Consider the following 21,510-nt stretch of genomic DNA (forward strand, 5'->3'; position numbering starts at 1 on the left):
ATGTTTCTTTTTCAAAAATAGAAAGACTAGAACTAGCGACTTCTAAGTAAGTATAGAAAAATTATGCCATTTGAATAATAATTCCTTGCCAATTTATATGAATTTTGATAAAATGAATTAAACTGCATTTTATTTTAATTTTATAAAAAAAATATACATTTTATAAATCATTTTTCGTAATAATAAAATCAATTTGTCTAATTCTTTTTTTATTTAACGTAAAAATTGATTTGTTTAATACATAATTTAATAATTAAAATTTATTGACTTGTTTGATTAATGGTTCGTTTGAAAAATTTTAAAAATTATTTTTTAAATTTTTGACTTATAAAAAATAATAATATTAATATTTAGTGTAATTTTTAAAATTAAATTATAATTTTTTAAAAAATTATTTAAGTGCTTATAAAAAATTAAAAAAATAATTTTTTTATAATAAAAAAATTTTTATCACATTTTTTTAAATAAATATTTTTAAAATTAAAAAATTAAATATAAAATAACTTATTTATAAACTACTTAATATACGTATTTATTATTTAAATTATTTGTTTAAAAAGAGGTTAATTAAATTATTTTTTCAAACTGCCCTAAAAATGATTGGAGTATTATTCACAAGGGAGATGGAATTTGGTTTTTCGTTTTTTCAGATATTCACTTTTCAATCCTTCAAACAAAATCGTTGAAAAGGGAAAAAAAAAAAAACAGAGCACACGGAAGAAAGGTTAAACACTTAAACTACACAGAGAAGAAGAGTAGAAGACCCTCTCGGTGCCGGCTCCAGCATTTTGCGGCGGTTTTCTCTCCCTCCCTCCTCTCTCAACGCAGTCCACAGAAAATTTCTGGTACGCTTAACAACAAATCATTCGTGCCTTCTCTCCCACTTGTGTAATTTGATTCGGTATTTGTTGTTGTTTTTTTTTTTATTCTTTTGATTTATTCTCTTGTGGCTATTCAACTTTTACGATGCACTCTTATGGGACTTGATGCTTGTTTGTGACACATCAATTCGTTCATGGCTCTTTTGGTTTGGGTAGTGATAGTGAGTGCTAATCCCTAGTTTGGCAAATGAAAATGAGGACTTTTGCTGCAATTCTATCTGGTTTATATTGCATTGAATCTTTGCTTGGCCTTCTTTATTGTTCAATTGTTTTTGGAGTTAGTCGAATTCAAAACAGATATATGTTTGTTACTCCTCATTTTTTGAGGAAGAAAAACTATACACTATTATTTGGTATATGAATTTTGAGTCTTTACAAATTGTAATGCTTAGAAGGGGAGTCTTGAAGCAACAATTTAAGTTTTGTTTGTGTGACCTTTTGTTAGTAGGTTGCCTATATTACATTCCTTCATTTCCTTGTGTCGGACTCTTTGTTGAACCTTGCGCTACATCGGATGCTTGTCCATCGGGCTTCCTTACGAATTATAGTGCTTAAATTGTTTATATGCTTAGTATCCGCCTCCATGAGGCTCAGTTGCCACCCCTACTTCATGATTATATGAAGCATGTTGAGCTTGATTGTTTTCTGGTTAGAGTCCTACAGTTAAATTGTTATCTGGCAGCGTACACTTGCTTCTGATTTCGTCTTCCTACCATGGGCAGGCATTTTCAGTTTTTTTCCAAACCACCGCATCATGCCCCCCATATCGTGGTATGAATTATCAATACACATTTTCTGGCTTATCGAGTTATGGATAGCATTTCACGCGGAAGCCAATTCTACAGACACTACTATCTATATAGTGGCGAATACTATCTTATGTTAGTTAATTCTGAGTTAGTTAGTTACTTAGCTATAATAGGTAGTTACTCAAGTTTCCTGTAGTTGCAATTTGTCATTCCATAACGGCATGACCCATTGCCATCGGTTAGCTTCTCACATGCCCATGAGACCAAACCATTTTGGACACAGCCTGCAAGCTCCTTTGTCCTGCACACTCCTCTAGCGTCAGTTAACTGGATGGCTTAAGAGTGGTCACAATCTCCACTGTGTGCCACGCCTCTCCTTAAAAACAATGATAGAAAGACGCATCACCTTAGAAAGTAGCTTCCATTCGATGCCATAGCTTCCTTTACCATAGCTAGCAAACATGTCCTTAAGACATTAGAGTGGTATACGGTGTTCCTGTGCTTATTATGATTCTTTGTGTATTGGGTAATTAATGCAATGATCATAAAGGATATTTCTATGGTGTTTCATGTAGTTTTGAAAAGGGGGAGGGGCTTCTTTGTGGTTCATACATTATATTTCATTTCTGAGCTACTTTCTTTCTTTGGGTACACATTGACATTAGTTCTTGCTTTCTAACAAATCTTTTACTGTTATATATTTATTCTACATACGATTCTATCTGCATATTAACTTCTAATGACATCGAAGGACCACTACGATCAACTCATTTAAAGTATTGTCTTGCCTCAATTAATTCATTTCCACTGACTTGTTACTATAGCACCAGGCATCATTGACTAGCTTAGTCAGCATGTGATTCTTTTTTTGCAAATGCAGTGTGTATCTCAAGTAGTGCCCATATCACATGGAAAGCATGAATTTTGCGGCAGCGTTGTGCAGAAGATTGAATATCAAGGAACTCGTGACAAATGTTCCTGTATATAGAAGCACTAGTGGTATAACTTCATAATTGCTATTTCGGTTATTGGAATGTTACCTTTCAAAGAAGTTAGATTAATGAATTTTTTACACATTATGTTAGATGTTTCTGGAGAAGGTTTGAGTCTTGTGTTCAGGCGTTGGGCTACTAAAAAGACAGCCGGTTCAACAAAGAATGGACGAGATTCAAAACCCAAGAACCTTGGAGTGAAAAAATTTGGTGGGGAGGTATGAGATTTTGCTTTACTTAACATTTAAGCAAGACCATTAATTATGACCTATAACCATAGAATTGGAACAAAACTTTAAGAATCTGGACATGATTCATTTATTTGCAACATTCATTCAGAGGGTGATACCGGGGAATATCATTGTTCGGCAACGCGGCACTCGCTTTCATCCGGGGAACTATGTCGGAATCGGTAAAGATCATACTCTCTTTGCTATGAAAGAGGGATGTGTGAAGTTTGAAAGGAACAAACTGACCGGTCGCAAGTGGGTGCATGTTGAGCCCAAGGAAGGTCATGTCCTTCACCCTATGTATTCAGATGCTTCTGCCTCCGAACTAAAAGTTGCTGTCTAAGTTTTAAACTACTAACATTCATGGTTTGGAACTTTATGCCTTTTTTTGTGGCAAAAAGCCATTTTAGTTTAGTTCCTCAGCTTATGCAACTTCCTATATTTTCTACCTATATCATACACATTCTTGAAATGATTGCTGGGTTGGTTTTTCAGTGCATCTTCTATGTGCTTGAAGTTTAAATAAAACATGGACATTTGGGGATTCAATGTTGCTTGTTGGATTTGTTTTTATTTTTTCACTTTTGTCAATTAAGATTTTAAGAATCTATCAGCCTATAAAAAACACAATAAATAAGACTCAATCAGCCTCTTGCAAGTTGCAATCCGTCTAGCGCAATAGACCCAATGTATTGCAACAAGAGACACAAAGTAATCAGGGATGAGAAACAATCGTCACAACAAGGCGACGAGGGCCAGCAGTACCACAGAAGCGAGGGCAGGCGTTTTTTAGCAGAGCAGTCTGAGCTCCTGTGCATTGGAGAGCAGCCCCACCTTCTTGATGTTGTTGAGACCCTTCCTCTTTCTCAATCCATATTTGAAATCAAATTTACTTTATTCACATTGAACCTTTTGAGTTTACTTTGGTTTCGTTATAATTTTGGAAATCAACCAGATTGTAGGTCGAAGGAATTATAGGTGCTGAAAATGTGTAGATTTTGTAGGGAAAAAAAAGAAGAGGAAGAAGATGTGCAAAATTGTCTCTTTTTTTTTATTTTATTTTTTCTTCAGTGGGTACTGTCAAACTTTTTTGTTGGTGATGAAATAAAGATATAGAATTTTAAAAGCATTCTTGTAAATTAAAAAAAAAAAAAGAAAGAGCAAAAAACATTTTAAAAACACAGGCATAGAGAACGGATAGCGTGGCGGCAATGCAGCTGCGAAATGAGGGAGATAGATAGGGAAGGATGAGATAGAGAGGTTGAAGGTGGCAGGCGAATACCGATTCGAAGAAAATGACGAGAAAGAGACATCGAGAGAGGACGATGAGCCAAACATGGAGGCAAGGGTGAGGCAAACCATGGAGATGGGAGGTGAATTTTTGCATTCATGGTCTAAATAGTTATTCAAATATTTTCACAAAAATAAAGGATAAAATACACAAGTTGTATATCAAATATAAAAGTCAATTTTTACTTATAAAAGAATAATTTTGTTAATTTTTCTTTTTTTCACGTTAAATCTTTTGTGGATGTTTTAATCTTTCAGGAAAATTTTGTCCGTGCTTAAATTATTTGGAAACATTTTTTGTGATTGTGATTAACTATTTTACTCCCCTTCTCTAAAATGTTCGCTATAGCTTGTATGAATAAAGGAAACAACTTGATGTGAAAAGACTAGTCAAACAAAAGAAAAGTCTGGACTAGAACTCGATATTCAAGAGACTAGTCAAACAACAGAAAAGTCTGGATTAGAATAGAACGCGTATGACTCGTCAAGGAAAGCGGGTAACTTGATAATCGAATTGATACTTTCATCGCCATTAGTTTATATAAAAGTTGGTTATGCATTGGTAAAGTACAAGTGTTACAAACTCTGATATGTATGTTTCATTAACTTTGTTGTGTGATGTAACCATTCGCTCTTCTACTGTACCGTGACCCGAACCCCCTCCGACGTCTCTAAGAAACACTCTTTAGCTTGAAAGAGGAACAAGAGGAGAAGCTCATCAGCTGAACTCATTAACTCAACAACACAACTGGCCACTGATTTATTGGATGATGGAGAAACTAGGGGACTTCCTTCACTACGGTTTTGGACAACTAGGGGACTTCCTTCACTACGGTTTTGAGAAACTAGGGGACTTCCTTCACTACAGTTTTGAGAAACTAGGGGACTTCCTTCACTACGGTTTTGAACAATTGGGGAATCTCCTCATAAAACTCATCTGTTGAGTGGCAAAACAATTTGGAAAACTCATTTCTTGGTCGTGAAATTTTTGCTCAATTTTGACGCACTACCAACTCATTATTTAGTTATTTACTTAAGCAAGCATATGCAGAATCAAAATACAGTGTTGTTTCTTTGGTCAATGCAAAATACAGTTTATGACAATATTTGATTAGAGTGACTCACAGCACTCCCACTTTCGGAAAACTTTTTTTAAAAAAAAAAAAAAATAATTGCATACATCACAACCCAGTACTATTGCTGGACTTTCAATACTGGAAAGGCTATTACATCTCGAATGCTGGGAGAATTTGTCAAAAGCATCACGATCCTGTCAATTCCAAGTCCCTGAAAAAGAAAATGCAAGAGTTTGTTGCATAAATAATGCAAGAAATTGATATTGGAAAGCATAACTTGTAGATTACTATTACTAACTATATCGTTGTAATACACAGGCATGTTGATTCATCAACGACCACATGCATGAATCCACTAATATTAGCATATAATTCATGTGGCTTATAAATATGTTCTTCAAAAAGAAATCAGTAAATTACATCAAAACCAGAAACCTGCCAAAACACGAATACAGAGACATGACATCGATACCAAAGGTAATAGCAATACTAATCACATTCTGGTCTTACAGAACTATTTACTTATGGGATTTGACTTGTAAGCACAGTCAGGGTAGTAGAACGTTTTTACACAAATCCAATCATGCATTACAGATACAAATGTTAGCGCAACTAAACTCTCTTATTTATTTAAAGCAAACTTGTGGGGTTTTGAGAACCAAGCATGACTCCACTTTTAAGACACGACTCTGTTAACTTGACCTGTTACCAGAGAAGATTTCAAGAAAGGAGAAATACTAGTTACTGTGGACATAATTAGTGTCTTCAATTGTCAGATTTCAGCTTTCATGCTGCTAGTAGAAGAATTCCTTCCTCTGAAGATGGTATTTTTACCCTTTACAGTAGCAGGATGAGACAAAAACAGAGGAGAACACAGATCAAGGGTGAGATTGGTATTATGGAGTAAGAATGGATTACTCCAGGAGGATAGTATATTTTTTTCCTTCAAATAAGTACAACCTTAAAAACTCTAGGTAAAAATTGTCAAACAAAACCATTTTTCTTACTCATCTAGGATAGTAACAACACAAGGACAGGAAAACTGGAAAATAGATTCTAATACCATTCCAGAGGCTGGAGGCATTCCATATTCCAAAGCTGTTAGAAAGTCGTCATCAAGAGTAACTTCATATAAGTCATCCTCGTTTTCCGTCCCTTCCTTCTTATCAGCATTTCTTGAAGCAGCCTCGGCTCTCTTCTTTTCATGTTGTCTAACTTGATCCTCTAAGCGACCTCTCTGCCAAGTACCAGGAAAAAAAAAAATGCCCGCCCGTGCACACACACACATCTCATCAAAATCCATTCACTGTTCAGCAATTTACTTCAGTCAAAGTAAGAGTCACTACACTTCAAATATAATGCAGGATAAATAAGAAAGGTAAGTTAGAACTGATTACTAGGTAGTATCAAAAGAGAGAGTATGGTAGAAAGAACTAGAAAGAAGGATGCCTTTTGATCATTTGTAGAGATTAGTTTCTTGGGGGAGTCTGAAACCTATTTTCTAATATATATATATATATAGGGCACCTGAATTACCCTCTAAAAGAAAGAACATAAAATAAAATAAAATCAAGCAGGAAAACCAAAACCAAACAAATCTCACCTGATCTATAGGATCAGTCAGTTCCGAGAATGCATTGCCTAGCTCACGGCCACAAATGAATAGCTCAAATCTCTCAGTCAAACCTATGGATCTAATGGAGGATCAAAGGTAAGATAGAGGAAAGCATTAAAACAGGAAGCATACTTTATCTGATTGCTTATGGCATTATTATTATAAGAAATTGCACATCATTGTATATCAGAAAATATATAGTAGTATGAATATAAACAACTCTAAAAATATCAGCTACTGGAAGAAAGGAAAAGGATATGATAGTTTAATATTCAGTTTAAATTAAAACACTGAAATTGTGAACCCTACTTTATCTTTTGTTTATACCCATTATGATTTTTGACATATTAACATTTCAATATTTCATAGAACTTACAGTTGAACATATTGAATAAAAGCAAGTAATATTATTAGATATGTTCTACAATGTTTATACCTTCGGTGTGGTTTGGCCAGTGGAGATATTTCAATTGGATAGTCTAAAACAAATGTAGGTTGGATGAGCTTTGGTTCTACAACAACCTCAAAGACCTAACCAAAATAAATAAACAAATAAAATAACTTGTTAGTATATCAAGAAAAATATAATATAACAAGTGCCAAAAGTGCAAATAGAAAGAATGTGAGCATCAACTTAAAAGTACAAGTGTGATTACTTGCAAAAAGACAGTTTATCAAATAAACGGAATCAAACAAATGGATGAAAATAGATAATTAAAGGTGATGGCAACCAACCTCATTAAGTAGATGGCCAACAGATTGGCAAGCTTCAATCGAAGCTTTGTCCTTGGCATCAAGATTGTTTCCAAGGGTACTAAGAGTAACTTTCTTTGCAACTTCAAGATCATCTCCCAATTCACTAAAATCAATGCCGGAAACTTCTTTAACAAGGTTGTGCATGGTCTCCCTCCTCCAAGGTCTCTCCAGACATATCTCAACTCCCTGCATAGAGTCATTGCACCAGCATCAACAGATTTGTTTTTCACAACAAAATCACAAGAGAAGCAATCTATCATACATAATGCACCACAACTCAAACTTATATATAATAAGAACAGTTGCTACCTGATAATCTAGGGTAAGTTTCCCAAGAACTGCTAGGGCACATTGAGTCACAATCTCCTCTGCCAAATTCATCATGCTTTGGTAGTCTGAGTATGCTTCATACATCTAAAATTCAACTAACATCAATGCATATCAGAATGTCATTCAAGATCAACTGAGAATTATAAGGATACAAGAATGCAAAATACCATATAGTATAATATTTGTAAAGCAACTAGCTTGAAACCTTAAGCTACAACAAGATTAGGGGAAGCATCATGCATGCCTATTGTAAGTACCAAAGAAGACTTAAAACAAATTAAGGTGCCTTTAAAACAATAATTGTTGATCTATGACAAGATTCAACAGTGTTTTATGATTGATATTGGGTCCATTCAGTTAAGATTCAAGAAAAGTACTTAATAGAAGTAGAAGCACAGAAAGAAAATTGTTTTGCATTTGGACATAAGCGTCAATGTATTTTTTATCATATAACCAGAAATTGTTAAATTGTTTGAAGATGACAAATATTTCTTAGTCAAGTACTTTTCTCATATAAAATTACAAGGAGTGAGGGAGGGGGAGAGTGAGAAATGAGTGATATTTAAAAGACGAAAAAAATAAGGATAAAATCACAAGTTACAGGTTCCTGTATTGTGAAGTGAAATTTCTTTCTTATCGGTTCTGATTCCAGGAGAAGTAGCTCCTTATCTACTTCTAAGGAAAGCAAAAAGGCATATTATTTTCTATATATATATATACACAAAGAAATAACCATTGTTTAAAAAGGTAACTTTCTTCCGCCAAAATCACAAACAAATGCACTCAGTGACAAACTAAGACAACCCCTTTTCTGCTTGAGTTTACATCTGTTAATGTAGAACTGGAAGCAAAGTATGACATGCAAGATCATATATGTCTGAGGAAACCAAACTTCACAAGATTAAAATGTTACCTCTATTGTGGTAAATTCAGGATTATGACGAGTTGAAATTCCTTCATTTCTAAATATTCGCCCAATCTCATATACCTTTTCAAATCCACCAACCTGTGACAAAGAAAAAACTTGAAGTAATTAACAAATTGACATAATCAAGATAAAGGTTTTCCAAGAATTTCACAGCTAAACTAAATGAAATTTCCATTCAGCAAAAGAAGCAAGATTCTAATTTCTATTTCACCAATACAAAAATAGCCCAACATGCCCTAAAAAATATTGAAAAAACGAACAAGAAGGAAGATCATGACTAATAATCTTATTCCAATGCACTAAATTCAGAGTGCATACCAAAACATATCTCCCTTTATAAAAACATAGCATTACCTCATAAGATGATAAAAAGTAAAAAGATATGTACACCCCTCTGTTAGCACATACCAGACAAGGAGTTTTATACTAACAAATATTTCAAACCTCACCAGCATTCTCTTCAGATGTAATTCAGTTGCAATTCTCAAATATAAGTCCCTTCCAAGAGAATTATGATGTGTAATAAATGGTCTGGCTTCGGCTCCCCCAGCTGCTCCCTAGTCAATGAAACTAATCAGGGAAGCTATACTCCACGTACAAGATACCAGAGAATGAGAGCCAGAAGACAAAATATATCAACAATTAAAAGAGTCCCCATAAATTGTGAACGTTTGTTTGCTTTCATATAGAAAAAATAGTGTAAATATATTCAAATCAACGCACCTGCAAAACTGGGGTTTCAACTTCAATGTAACCTAAAGAATCCATTGTTCTCCGTATCTCTGATACAACCTAATTGAATGGAATTTGCACATTAATACAAATAGGAATTATTAGCACAAGCACAAAAATAACTGGAGAAATTTTTTATGTAAATTTTTCTGACAAAAAAGCAGAATGTGAGCTAACAATCTCTGAACCGAAACTTTAAAAGCTTGTTTAAAAAAAATCCACTATAAAATACATAATAAAACATGGAAGTACATGTAGCATAACAGCAATACAGCAACAAGAATGAAAGAGAAACATGATAAGCAATAGAAGCCTTTAAAAAAATCCACACAATGGGATTGTATAATAATGGAGGAAAAGCTTTGGGGAGGACCATCGGATAGGTGACTCGTTTTTCAATTTAGCCTTTTTGCAACTGTATCATTTATCTTTTCTCTGTAATACTCCAATCAAAACTTCTATCATTCACAAGACTCTTGGGACTTCCCATTTTCATGAACTTAAATTATGGAGGCTTCAAATTTAAAAAGCTTGCTAAGTCTCCTTGGATCCATAAATTTGTCTCCTATGAAACTCATTTTTGGTACCTTTGATGAATGTTGGGTTTATACTTGGTAAATTGAACTTTTTTATCAGTTTTTATTGAACAGATTTGTTGGTTTTCCAGAGCAGATTAGCAGAAAGGATTAAAGGAAGCCAAATATTAAGACAATGTTCTACCATTGACGTTGTTTGGCGTATTTTTTTCGAGCATAACTCACATCTTTAATGGAAGGCTTGCGCACAAGCAGGTCATGTGGGATAAGATTAAACATCTTCTGGTGTCTACCCAGTGTAAGACACACAGTCTGCTTAGACGGATCTCTCAGATAAGCAGAGTGATTGGAGATCTTTGCTCTTTACTTTTTTTATTGTTCCTTTATCTATATTGAGGTTATCTTATCCTCTCTCCTCTATCCTCAATAAAGAATAAAATAAAAAATAATAAAGAGGGGGGATTTCTCTAGAAGTTAAGCCACCTTTGCTCTTTTGCGGAAAACATCTGCTACCTCTGGATTTGCAATCATATCTACGTATCTAAACACAACAAACAAGAAAAAAATATTTGAAGAGCCAAATTTCAATTCAGGGGGAGGGGGAAGGATAATTAGAGACCATCATCAAAATAAAATGGAACAGGAAATATTAAAAAATAAGAAACAAACAGAAGTGATAAAAAAATAAAAATAAATAAGTATAGATGAAAATATTCATCATCACCCCTGCAAAAAGGAGAATAAATGAGATAAATGATAAGTTAATTTAGATGTATTGTCCTCATAAAATTTTTTGGACTATCATATAATATGTGTTGATAACTCGATAACTCATTTAACAATTTTAGTCACTTAAAAAACCAGAGAGGTGTAGAATTTTACTAAATTACATGTGAGCACATCATTGGATTCCTTTGTAAAGTTATATTACACTTACAGTAGATTAAAATCTAGTACAATATAAAGTGGTTGATTTTGATATGGTCTATGTAATTTAAACTTGATTTAACAAGAAATGAGATGTCAGATTGATTAAATTATGAGGAAATACCCAGTACAAAGAATTGCAGTCAAAAGAATATCTCTGAAAAAATACTTAATGCATCAATATATAATAGAACTATAAAAAAGCTATTCAAACCCTTCCTGTGGCCCCAAAGTATTATACATAAATTAAAAGATGTAAACAAAGGAATTAACACAAATTAAAATGCAATCTTACCTTTGGCGATAGCGTTTATCGATATCAGTTAAGCCATGATATTTGTCAGGTAGTGGAAGCAGAGATTTTGTAAGGATTGCAAAGGAAAGGACACACACAGAAAGTTCTCCTGCAAAAGGAAAAACAAGAAATCATAAAGTATAATGATAACAGGCTAACAGGCAATTCCAAAAGACTCCCAACCCCTTTCACATTTTTGAAACTATTATACTACTTAAGAAGAAAAAGAAAGGAAGGCAACTATCTAAAACACAATGTATAAATAAAACTAGGAACAATATATATTTGAAATACTATTATTCTATGGGCTACTGAAAGTTTTGGTAGCTTGCTTTTTCATGTGTATGACCAAAAGTCCAAAACACTGTAAGCTCACAATTGCTTTCCATTTATGTAACGCATAACATAGATGGAAGAAGAAAATTAGATAAATTTCAATTAAAGAAGAAGAAAATCTATTTAAGACACCTACTGGATTTTACCTTTCTCTGTGCGTTTTATTGAACCTCTTGCACCTAGTATATCACCAATATCAACATGAGCTTTCAACTGTTCAAACTGGTCATCTATGAGTCTCTCCTTATCACAATAGAGCTGAAATCATTGATTTCAACAACTTCAGTTAGCAGCTGTCATAACATTCACTCTGAAGAAGAAATACAACCTCTACCATATCTAAGAATAAAAAATTGCATCTAAGTATAACGATTCAAACCAGAAAACAATGAACAAATACACTACTAACATATAAAATAAATAAATAAATAAGAAACTCTAACATTATTTATTTCAAAGTTACATGGAATGTAGAGAAGGCAATAGAAAACCTGAATTGTCCCAGAATCATCTCTTAGTGTCAAAAAAGCAAGCTTGCCAAATGCTCTTCTAGCAACAATTCTTCCTGCAATTGATACATGGTCATTCTCACCGTTTGCTTCCTCACCATTTCCCAGATCTCTATATATATCTTGCAGCTGATTAGCACTGTGAGTTTTCTCCCATCCATAAGCATATGGATCAAGCCCTTTACTTCTCAGTTCTTCAACCTACAAAACAACCTCAAAGAAGGGTCCTATAAGAAGACAATCTCAAACCAAAACCATTAAGCATTTTAGTCCTCTAGCAAGCCAACCATCAATAAAGATCCATCATGTTCAAAACTGTTCCCCATTCTAACCCTAATGAGAATCCAATCCAAACAATGATATTTGATATCTTACATTCAATTTCCCATCAAATCCTCTAAGAGGCAAAAAAAAAATATAGTCAAATAAAATCTAGCATAAGAATTTTTTTTTTTTTAACAAAAGAAAGTAAAAGAAAGACATTTCTCATATATTTCATTGAGCTAACTTTTGATACACCAACAATATTAAAACTTTTTTACATTGCCATCATTCTTTTGGATAATCATTCGAGTATTGAGCGTGTCAATGTAATATAATTAAACATAAATCCTTTCTAGTTTCAAATTTTTCTCAAATTCTAAACAACCAACTAAAATTAAATCGATAGGGACAGTATGTAACTAAAAGGCAGCTCCACATTAACCATTTCTTCGCCCATCAGATAAACACATCAAGCCTAAGATAAAAATAAATCAATGAAAACATAAAAAAAAAAATAGAATCTTCATTACACTTAAGAGCCAAGGCGTACCTTCTTCAAGCGAATGGCTCGAACAGCCTCCCTATCGGAAGTCGAAGTGGTCGGAGACGCCGGGGCACGGCGGTTGCGTCCAGCAGCCCTGGAAGCAGCTCCGGTGGGTTTGTCGATGTCGGGGGCGGAGGAAGAGGCGGTTGAAGAAGAAGAAGAGGAGGAGCGGAGAAGGAGGGTACGAGGTGTTCGACGAAATGCGTAAGAGGTGATTGAAGTAGTTGAGTGAAGTAAGTGCCTCTTGAGTGGTTGGCTTGTTAGGTTCCACAGTTTAAGCGCTTCCATTGTCTTGTGACTCACTGAGTCACTGACTCGCGCTCTTCTTCTTCCTCTTCTCAGCTGCTTTATCTATGTACCTGCTGTGGCTGAGTCAACACATGGGAACTGCTCATTTTAAATGTTTTTTTTAATGTTTTTAATACACCTTTTTTTTAACTAGTATAAGAATATATAAATATAATACATTAAAAAATATAAAACTTTAATAACTATTATTGTGGTTGATGTATATTGATTAATAATAATAATAATAAGATTAAAAAAAATACATTTTTAATTTAATTATTTTTTCAAAATTTTAATATTAATAGAATAATAATTAACCAATAACACGATGAATTTAATCAAGATTTTTAATCTCATAATAAAATATTGAATCATTGTGAACTCAAATTAAAATTGTTATATGTATATTTCATGGATATATATACAAGCTCTTCTGCAACTTCTAAATATTGTGAACTCAAAAATTCTATTAGAACTAATTAAAAATTTTTGAAAATTTGTTTTTGATTAAGTTCAATATTTTATTCTACATAACAAATTAATCAATGACCATTTCGAATGTGTTACTTAATTCTAAAATATTAATGCTAGATGATGATAATTTAAGAGATAATACGCTTCGAATGTCACCAAATATTACTCTTTTAAATTTATCTAATAATTCTTTGTCTGTATCCATTTTTTATTTCTTATGCTATAAGGCAAAAGAAAAAAATAAATTTAAAATATTTAAAATAAATAGTATCAGAGTATGTGCCCAATAAATAGTATCAGAGTATATTCTTTCTAAAAGTTAATTTTTGATCAAGTTTATTCTCTTGTTTTGCATAACAATTCAATCAATAGTAGCATTTCGAATGTGTTACTTAATTTTAAAGTTTTAATGCTGAGTTATAATAATTTGAGAAGTAATGTGCCACGAATATTACTAAATGTCACTCCTTTGTATTTATCCAACAACTCTTTGTCTCGAACCATTTCTCATTTCTTATGTTATAAGACAAAAAAAATTGAAATAGCTATATCAAATAGGATGGGATAAAATATAATGGTAACTACTCAAATGAAGATGCTAAAATCATCTTTTTATGAAGATTCTTGTGTTAAAAGTGTAATTTATTTATTTAGCCACACTTAAAAAAAACACTTTTGTAACACATCAAAATCAAACCATACATTTCATCATCTAATGGTAAAAAAGAAGCACCATCATATGAAGACAATAATAAAATCTTCATGGTAGTATCCATCAAATATAATTGTGCTCCAATTACGATCCAATTTATTTACTGGTAATATCTCCACTATAATATACAAATTCAATTTTTTCAAGATAATAAATTATCAAGGTCAATTCTAAGTTGTTGTTACAATATGACAAGCATGATTTTTAAAAATAAATCATTTAATTCATTTGGTGTTACTATTCCTATAATTTTTCATAATAACTACTTTATTTTTATCTTCACTTATAATCTTTATTCTTATTATCTCAATTTTTGCAATTGCAGCACTTTTTCTTAAATTGAATACTTTGAAACTAAAACATGGACTTTTAATATCATATTCAAATCTTTTTGCTTTGTTTATTATTACTATGTAGAGCTACGTGCAATTCTAAAGTCCTTCTTTGTGATAAAAAGGACAAGAGTTTATTACTCACATTTAAATATGGAGTCACTAATCCTTCTGGCTTACTTTTTTCATGGTCCATTAAGAGAAAAGATTGTTGCTAATGAAAAAGAGTTTATTGTGATAACATCACCGACAAAGTCAAAGAGCTCAATCTCCACTGTCCAATAATTTTTTTCTAATTATGATAATAATTTTGACAAATTGCGTTGCCTAACAAGTGAACTCAACCTCTCTTCTTTGTTTGATCTTCAGTTCCTAAGTTACTCGGATTTGTGCAATAATGACATCAACATCATCCAATATTATGATCAGTGTAAAAACTCTTATAATAATATCTATCATCTTAATTTGTCAAATAATGACAATCTTAAAGCTGATAATATACTCCATTGGATTTCTAATCTTTCTCCTTTAGAGTACCTCGACCTCAGTGGAATTAATCTTCAAAAAGAGACTAATTAGCTTTAGTCAGTGACATTGCTTCCTTCACTTTTAGAGTTATATTTGGGGAAGACTTCGAGATATCTATCTATTTCTTTAATATGCTAATTTTACGTCCCTTGAAGTCATTTATCTTTCTGCCAATCGTTTTATGCCAGCTAAGTTATCGAATTAGATTTTCAATCTTAATTCTGGTATATCATATATTCACATTTTCAAAAATTTGATGCAAGCTAATTTTCTGAGATATTTTTACACTTTTAAAACCTTGAATCCTTATTTTTGGATTACAATGATCTCAATGGATTTAATTAAAATTGGGTAGATCAATTTGAAAAATTAAAAACAGTTCTTTATGAAAATTTATTTTTAGGTCTTTTACCTATGGATTTAAAAATTTTGTCATATTTGACTAGGTTATCACTTGAATCAAATTCGTTTACAGAAAATATTTCTAAAAAAAATTTCACACCTTTTTAAACCTAAAATTTTTAGGTTTGGACTCACAATTATTGTTCTTTAACTTTGATCTTAAATAGATTTCTCCTTTCCAACTTCAAATTTTGATATTGGATGCTGTGAATTCCAAACTTTCTTCATGGATATATACACAATTTCTTTTGCCAATTTTAAACATTGTGAACTCAAAAATCTCAATAGAACTAATTAAAAAATTCTGAATTTTTGTTTCTGATTAAGTTCAGTATTTTGTTTTACATAACAATTCAATCAATGGCAGCATTTTGGATGTGTTACTTAATTCCAAAATATTAATGCTAGATGGCAATAATTTAAGAAATATATGACTCGAATATTACCAAATGTTATTCTTTTAAATTTATTCAACAATTCTTTGTCTGGATCCATTTTTCATTTCTTATATTACAAGATAAAAGAAAAAATAAATTTAAAATATTCGAATCTCGCTCATAATATTTTATCAGGGAAGATTGCGAATTGTTGGATTTATTGAAAATTATTACAATATGTTAACTTGAAAGACAATAATCTTAGAGGCCAAATTTCTCACTTAATAAGTTTTTTGTCCAACTTAATTTCATTTATTTTATTCAATAATAGATTATCTGGAAAAATGTCTCTTTCATTGAGTATGTTCTCTCTTTTGGTTCCTCTTCGAAGTAGGAATGGCAACGGGTCCCCATGGGGTGGGGGCCCTGTCTCCGCCCCATTCCCATGACGGGTAACGGGGACCCCGTATCTGTCGGGGACCTGGGTCTCCGCGAATTTTTGTAAAAATTAATAAAAATTAAAAAATGAATAAAATTAGAGAAAATAAAAGATAATCCTTAATTGTCATTACAAACATAATATCCATAGTCTTTAAAGACTTAAATAGCAATAACAATAAACATAAACATCCAAACATATCCATAAACAACCAAATATTACATACAACCAACCATATTCATAAACAACCAAATAAAGTTCATGACATCATAAACACATAATTTCACCATCTCAATCTTCCTTTCATTCCGTAATGGTAGTGATGGTAGATTCCGACTTACTTGAATCCTACATCGACAAGAAAACAATTTAAAGTTAAAATCATATAATAACTCAATAAGTCAATAATATAAAAACATAGGCCCAGTTTGGGTAAACAGCTTAATTAAGTTTCTTTTGAAAAAATAGCTTAAATAATAAATGAATATATTAAAAATAATTTATAAATAAATTATTTTGTATTTGGATTTTTAGTTCTAAAAGTGCTTATTTTATAGAAATATGATAAAAAATAGTAGTATTATGAGAGAAGTTATTTTTTTAACTTCTCTGTAAGCTCTTAAATAACTTCTTTAGAAAGCTGCAATTTGGTTTTGAAAATTGCACCAGACATTAATACTATTACTTTTCATAAGTCAAAAGTTCAAAAAAGTTACTTTTGAAACTTCCTAAATAGGTACATGTGTTATATATAATTTAATAGTTTACTTACGTCAACATCTCTTTCAAGAGTATTACTCAATGCATGTGAAGAAAATATTCTATAAATCATGAATCAAAATCACATTAATCCAAAATATAAATCATGAATCAGAATTTCATTAACCTAACTCAAAAATATAAATTATAAATTAAAAATAAAAAATTCAGAATCTGAATCCCATTAACCTAACTTAGAAATCAGAACCTAATTACCCTAATTCAAAAATTCAGAATCAAATTAACCCTAAATAAAAATCAGAATTAGAAAATTCAGAACTCATAACCTAATTACCCTAATTCAAAAATTCATAATCAAATCAACCGTAATTAGAAATCAGAATTAGAAAATTCAAAACTCTAAACCAAATTACCCTAAATCAGAAATTCAAAATTAAATCAACCCTAAATAGAAATCAGAATCAGAAAATTCAGAACTCAAAATCTAATTATCCTAAATCAGAAATTCAGAATCAAATCAACCCTAAATAGATATCAGAATCAGAAAATTCAAAACTCAGAAACATAAATTCAAAAACCACAAGACTGACTTACCCGAGGGAGAAAAGGGGCAAACCAGCGAAGAACTGAAGAACATCGACGAGGAGAGGACGACGTCGCCACGACAATAAGATCGAGACCTGCAGTGAGTGACCGAGCCACTCAGGGATCGGGAGGCGGCGCTGAGGGACCCAGAGGGTGGGAGGTGGCGGTCAGCGGTATTCGAGAAGGAGACAGAAGGGGCTGCAGGTTTAAACTTCGAGGAGGAGTGGAGAGGAGAAGAGATGAGACTGCGGCGGTAAAGGACCCAGATAGTGGGATGTGGCGGTCAGCGATCGGCAATCGGCGGTGTTTGAGAATGAAAGGAGAGGAGACGAGACTGATGGTTTCACCTTTGAGGAGGAGTGAAGAGGAGAGGAGTCTATGTCTGAAGCAGTAAAGAATGTGTGCATATAATGTGACGGTTAGAGTTTCTCCAACAATGACACACATATTATATATATATATATATATATATATATATATATATATATATATATATATATATATATATTAAGGGTATTTTCATCTTTTCATATACACGGGGATTTAACGGGTCTTCACGGGACGGGGACCTCTATCCCCGGTCCCATCCCCGCGAGTCGAAATCACCCCCTATACCCACCACCCAGCGGGTAAATCCCCGCAGGTACCCGTCTCGCCGGAGATTTTTGCCATGCCTACTCTGAAGTCTCCATGGTAGTTGAGGGCTCCCCACAAGTGGTATCAGAGTATGTTCTCTCACTTGATTCTTTTTCAAAGTCTTTCCGGTGGTCGAGAGCTTCCCACGGTGACCCAACAAGTGGTATCAGAGTATCTTCTCTCACATGATTCCTCCTCGAAGTTTTTCTGGTGGTCGAGAACTCTCCACAATGGCCCAATAAGTAGTATCAGAGTATGTTCTCTCACTTAGTTCCTCTTCAAAGGCTCCCCAGTGGTCGAAAACTCTCTATAGCAGCCCAATAAGTGTTATCAGAGTATGTTTTCACTGGAAGTTTGTTTCTGATTAAGTTTACTCTCTTGTTTTGCATAACAATTCAATCAATGGTAGCATTTCAAATGTGTTACTTAGTTCCAAAAATTTAATGCTGAGTTGTAATAATTTGAGAGGTAATGTGCTACGAGTACTACCAAATGTTATTCTTTTATATTTATCTAACAACTCTTTGTCTCAATCCATTTCTCATTTCTTATGTCATAAGACAAAAAAAATTGAAATATTTGGATCTCTCTCATAATCTTTTATCAGGAAGACTCCGAATTGTTGGATGCATTGAAAATCATTACAATATATTAACTTAGAAGGTAATAATTTTAGAGGCTAAATTTTCCACTAAATTGGTATTTTGTCCAATCTAACTTCATTTAGTCTATTCAATAACTGATTATCTGAAATATTACCTCCCTCGTTGAGAAATTGTGAAAATTTCATATTCTAAATCTAAGTGAAAATGAGTTTCAATAGCTATATCAAATAGGGTGGGACAAAATATAATTGTGCTCCAATTACGATCCAATTTATTTAGTAGTAATATCCCCACTATAATATACAAACTTGAATTTATCAAAATATTGAATCTTTCAAATAACAAATTATCAAGGTCAATTCCAAGTTGTTGTTATAACATGACAAGCATGATTTTTTAGAATAAATCATTTGAATACATCTGAAAATTTTATGTTTTAGATTGAATACTTTAAAATTAAAACATGGACTTTTACTACCATATTCAAATCTTTTTGCTTTGTTTAGTATTATATTACTATGTAAAGCTACGTGCAATTTCAAAGTCTTTCTTTGTGATGAAAAGGACAAGAATTTATTGTTCACATTTAAATATAGAGTCAATGATCCTTTTGGCTTACTTTTTTCATGGTCCATTGAGAGAAAAGATTGTTGCCAATGAATAAGAGTTCATTGTGATAACATAACCGGCAAAGTCAAAGAGCTCAATCTCCATTGTCCAACAATTTTTTTCTAATTATGATAATTGATGGTTCTAGTGGAACTTGAGAAGGGGGGTTGAATCAAGTTAGTTTAAAACTTAAAGTTTCAAACTCTGTGTTGCTGTTGCTCGCGTTGCAGGAGATTATTTAGAATTGTCTCATACACAGAACATTAAAAGTGCAGAGAAAGGAAGAAAGAGGCCAGCATGTATCCTGGTTCGGATTCTCATTGCCATGAATCCTACATCCAGTCTCCACCACAAACCATGGTGGAATTTCCACTATAATTCTCAGATTACATACACCAATACTATTGAATTAATTCCTAATCCAACTAGTATCTACCCCTAAGCTTTATATACCAAAGCTTAGCAAACCTAAAGTGCTATCCCAACTTGGAAGGGGAACCTACACAGATTCAATTCTCACCAAGTGCTAACCCAACTTGGCAAGGAAACCAATCCTAGTTCATAAACCCAAATTACATCTGAAAAACAGTGGCCATTTTGCATCACTCTAGCCTTTTTTTCTCTTGGCTTTTGAACCTCACATAATAGCCTTTTTCTCAAAACAGAAAATAACTCAAGACAGCCATAGCATAAAATAAGAATTAAACTTGAGTAGAAGAAAGAGATTCCAGCTCTGTGTTAGAGAAGGTGCTCTGAATGTGTGTTCTCTCTTTCTTACCTTCAGAAGATGAAATGAAGCTTCTTTTATATCTTCAGCTTGGCTTCATTGTAGCCTCTTCCTCTTTTCTTTTCCTTGCTGCCCGTTGGAGTGGTCCTTGATGGCATGCAGTCCTTTCTTCATCCTGCTCCACTTTCCCTGCTGTCCGAGGAGCTTCCACCACTACCTCTGCTGTCCTTTGTGTTTCTTTCTTCTTTGGCATGTTCCTCTTTTCCATTCTGATCCATTTTCTTGCTGCTACTCTATGCAAGTTTGTATTTTGCATAACCACGAACCACAGCAGTGCTTTCGTGATTTTCTTGGGTTAGTGTGTGTGCCCTTGTGTCCTTGCTTACTTTTACAGAGCTACACTTGTCCTTGCATGAATACAGCTGTCCTCATATTACTTTTATCAAATATATGCATAATCATTTAATGTTGCTGAACGGTGCTATGAGGAATTTGTTGGACTTGGTTACTGCACCAAGGAACAATGTTAGCTGCTTTTCTGTTTGCTGTGATGGGCTGATATATCAAATGCTTGTATACTTGGGCCTGCCACAATAAAGCATACATTAAACAATATTGGGCTTTTAACCCAAAACAATGTTTGTCATCATAATATAACCCAAAACTAAACTAGGCTCAACAATCTCCCCCTTGATGACAAACATGATGAAATAGAAAAATTAAAGACTTAATTTGAAAGAGTTAAGAACACTTCCCTTTGACGACATTTAGATTGAAAGTTGCTCCCCCTGAATGCTAGCATTACTCCCCCTTAATCATGGCTTACATCTTTTCTTGAAACAAACTTAAGTACAGCCAAAACCAATATTTCTAAACTATATATCACAGTAATGAGAGCACAGAGCAACTAACACAAAGCACCACACAGGATAAATCATAGCACCACAAAACATTGTTCTTAACTATTACTATTAATCTCTTAAGCCAAAAACTAACATTCCCTTTCTTTTCTCCCCCTTTTGTCATCAAGGGAGGAAAGGAAAAACCTGCACAAAATTTTTTAGTGGCTGGTGCAAAACAAAAGTC

General features: G+C 33.0%; 2 protein-coding genes across 5 annotated transcripts; one reads left to right on the plus strand and one right to left on the minus strand.

Moving 5' to 3' along the window:
- Positions 1–582: 582 nt before the first annotated feature.
- LOC112710216 (uncharacterized) lies at positions 583–3,401 on the plus strand. Its single transcript, XM_025762366.2, has 4 exons — positions 583–845; positions 2,511–2,629; positions 2,716–2,840; positions 2,962–3,401. Exons 2-4 carry the CDS (start codon positions 2,539–2,541, stop codon positions 3,193–3,195), a joined length of 450 nt encoding a protein of 149 aa, XP_025618151.1. The 5' UTR covers positions 583–845; positions 2,511–2,538; the 3' UTR covers positions 3,196–3,401.
- Positions 3,402–5,138: 1,737 nt separating this feature from the next.
- LOC112710217 (lysine--tRNA ligase, chloroplastic/mitochondrial) lies at positions 5,139–13,415 on the minus strand. 4 transcript variants are annotated; one of them, XR_011865321.1, is made up of 14 exons: positions 12,997–13,413; positions 12,165–12,383; positions 11,820–11,931; positions 11,338–11,446; positions 10,599–10,656; positions 9,571–9,639; positions 9,297–9,404; positions 8,833–8,925; positions 7,899–8,003; positions 7,569–7,775; positions 7,270–7,364; positions 6,822–6,912; positions 6,282–6,524; positions 5,139–5,429 (listed from the first exon to the last, which is right to left on the minus strand). XR_011865321.1 is itself a non-coding variant. In XM_025762368.2 (14 exons), the coding sequence occupies exons 1-14, from the start codon at positions 13,276–13,278 to the stop codon at positions 5,337–5,339; spliced, it is 1,815 nt and encodes a 604-aa protein (XP_025618153.1). In that variant the 5' UTR covers positions 13,279–13,415; the 3' UTR covers positions 5,139–5,336. The 4 variants fall into 4 exon arrangements, 1 of the variants encoding a protein (XP_025618153.1); XR_011865320.1 differs by having other exon boundaries at positions 6,282–6,560; XR_011865319.1 differs by having other exon boundaries at positions 6,282–6,565.
- Between the last annotated feature and the right edge of the window lie 8,095 nt (positions 13,416–21,510).

The sequence above is a fragment of the Arachis hypogaea genome, chromosome 9 (assembly GCF_003086295.3).
Source record: "Arachis hypogaea cultivar Tifrunner chromosome 9, arahy.Tifrunner.gnm2.J5K5, whole genome shotgun sequence".
Classification (NCBI taxonomy): Eukaryota; Viridiplantae; Streptophyta; class Magnoliopsida; order Fabales; family Fabaceae; genus Arachis; species Arachis hypogaea.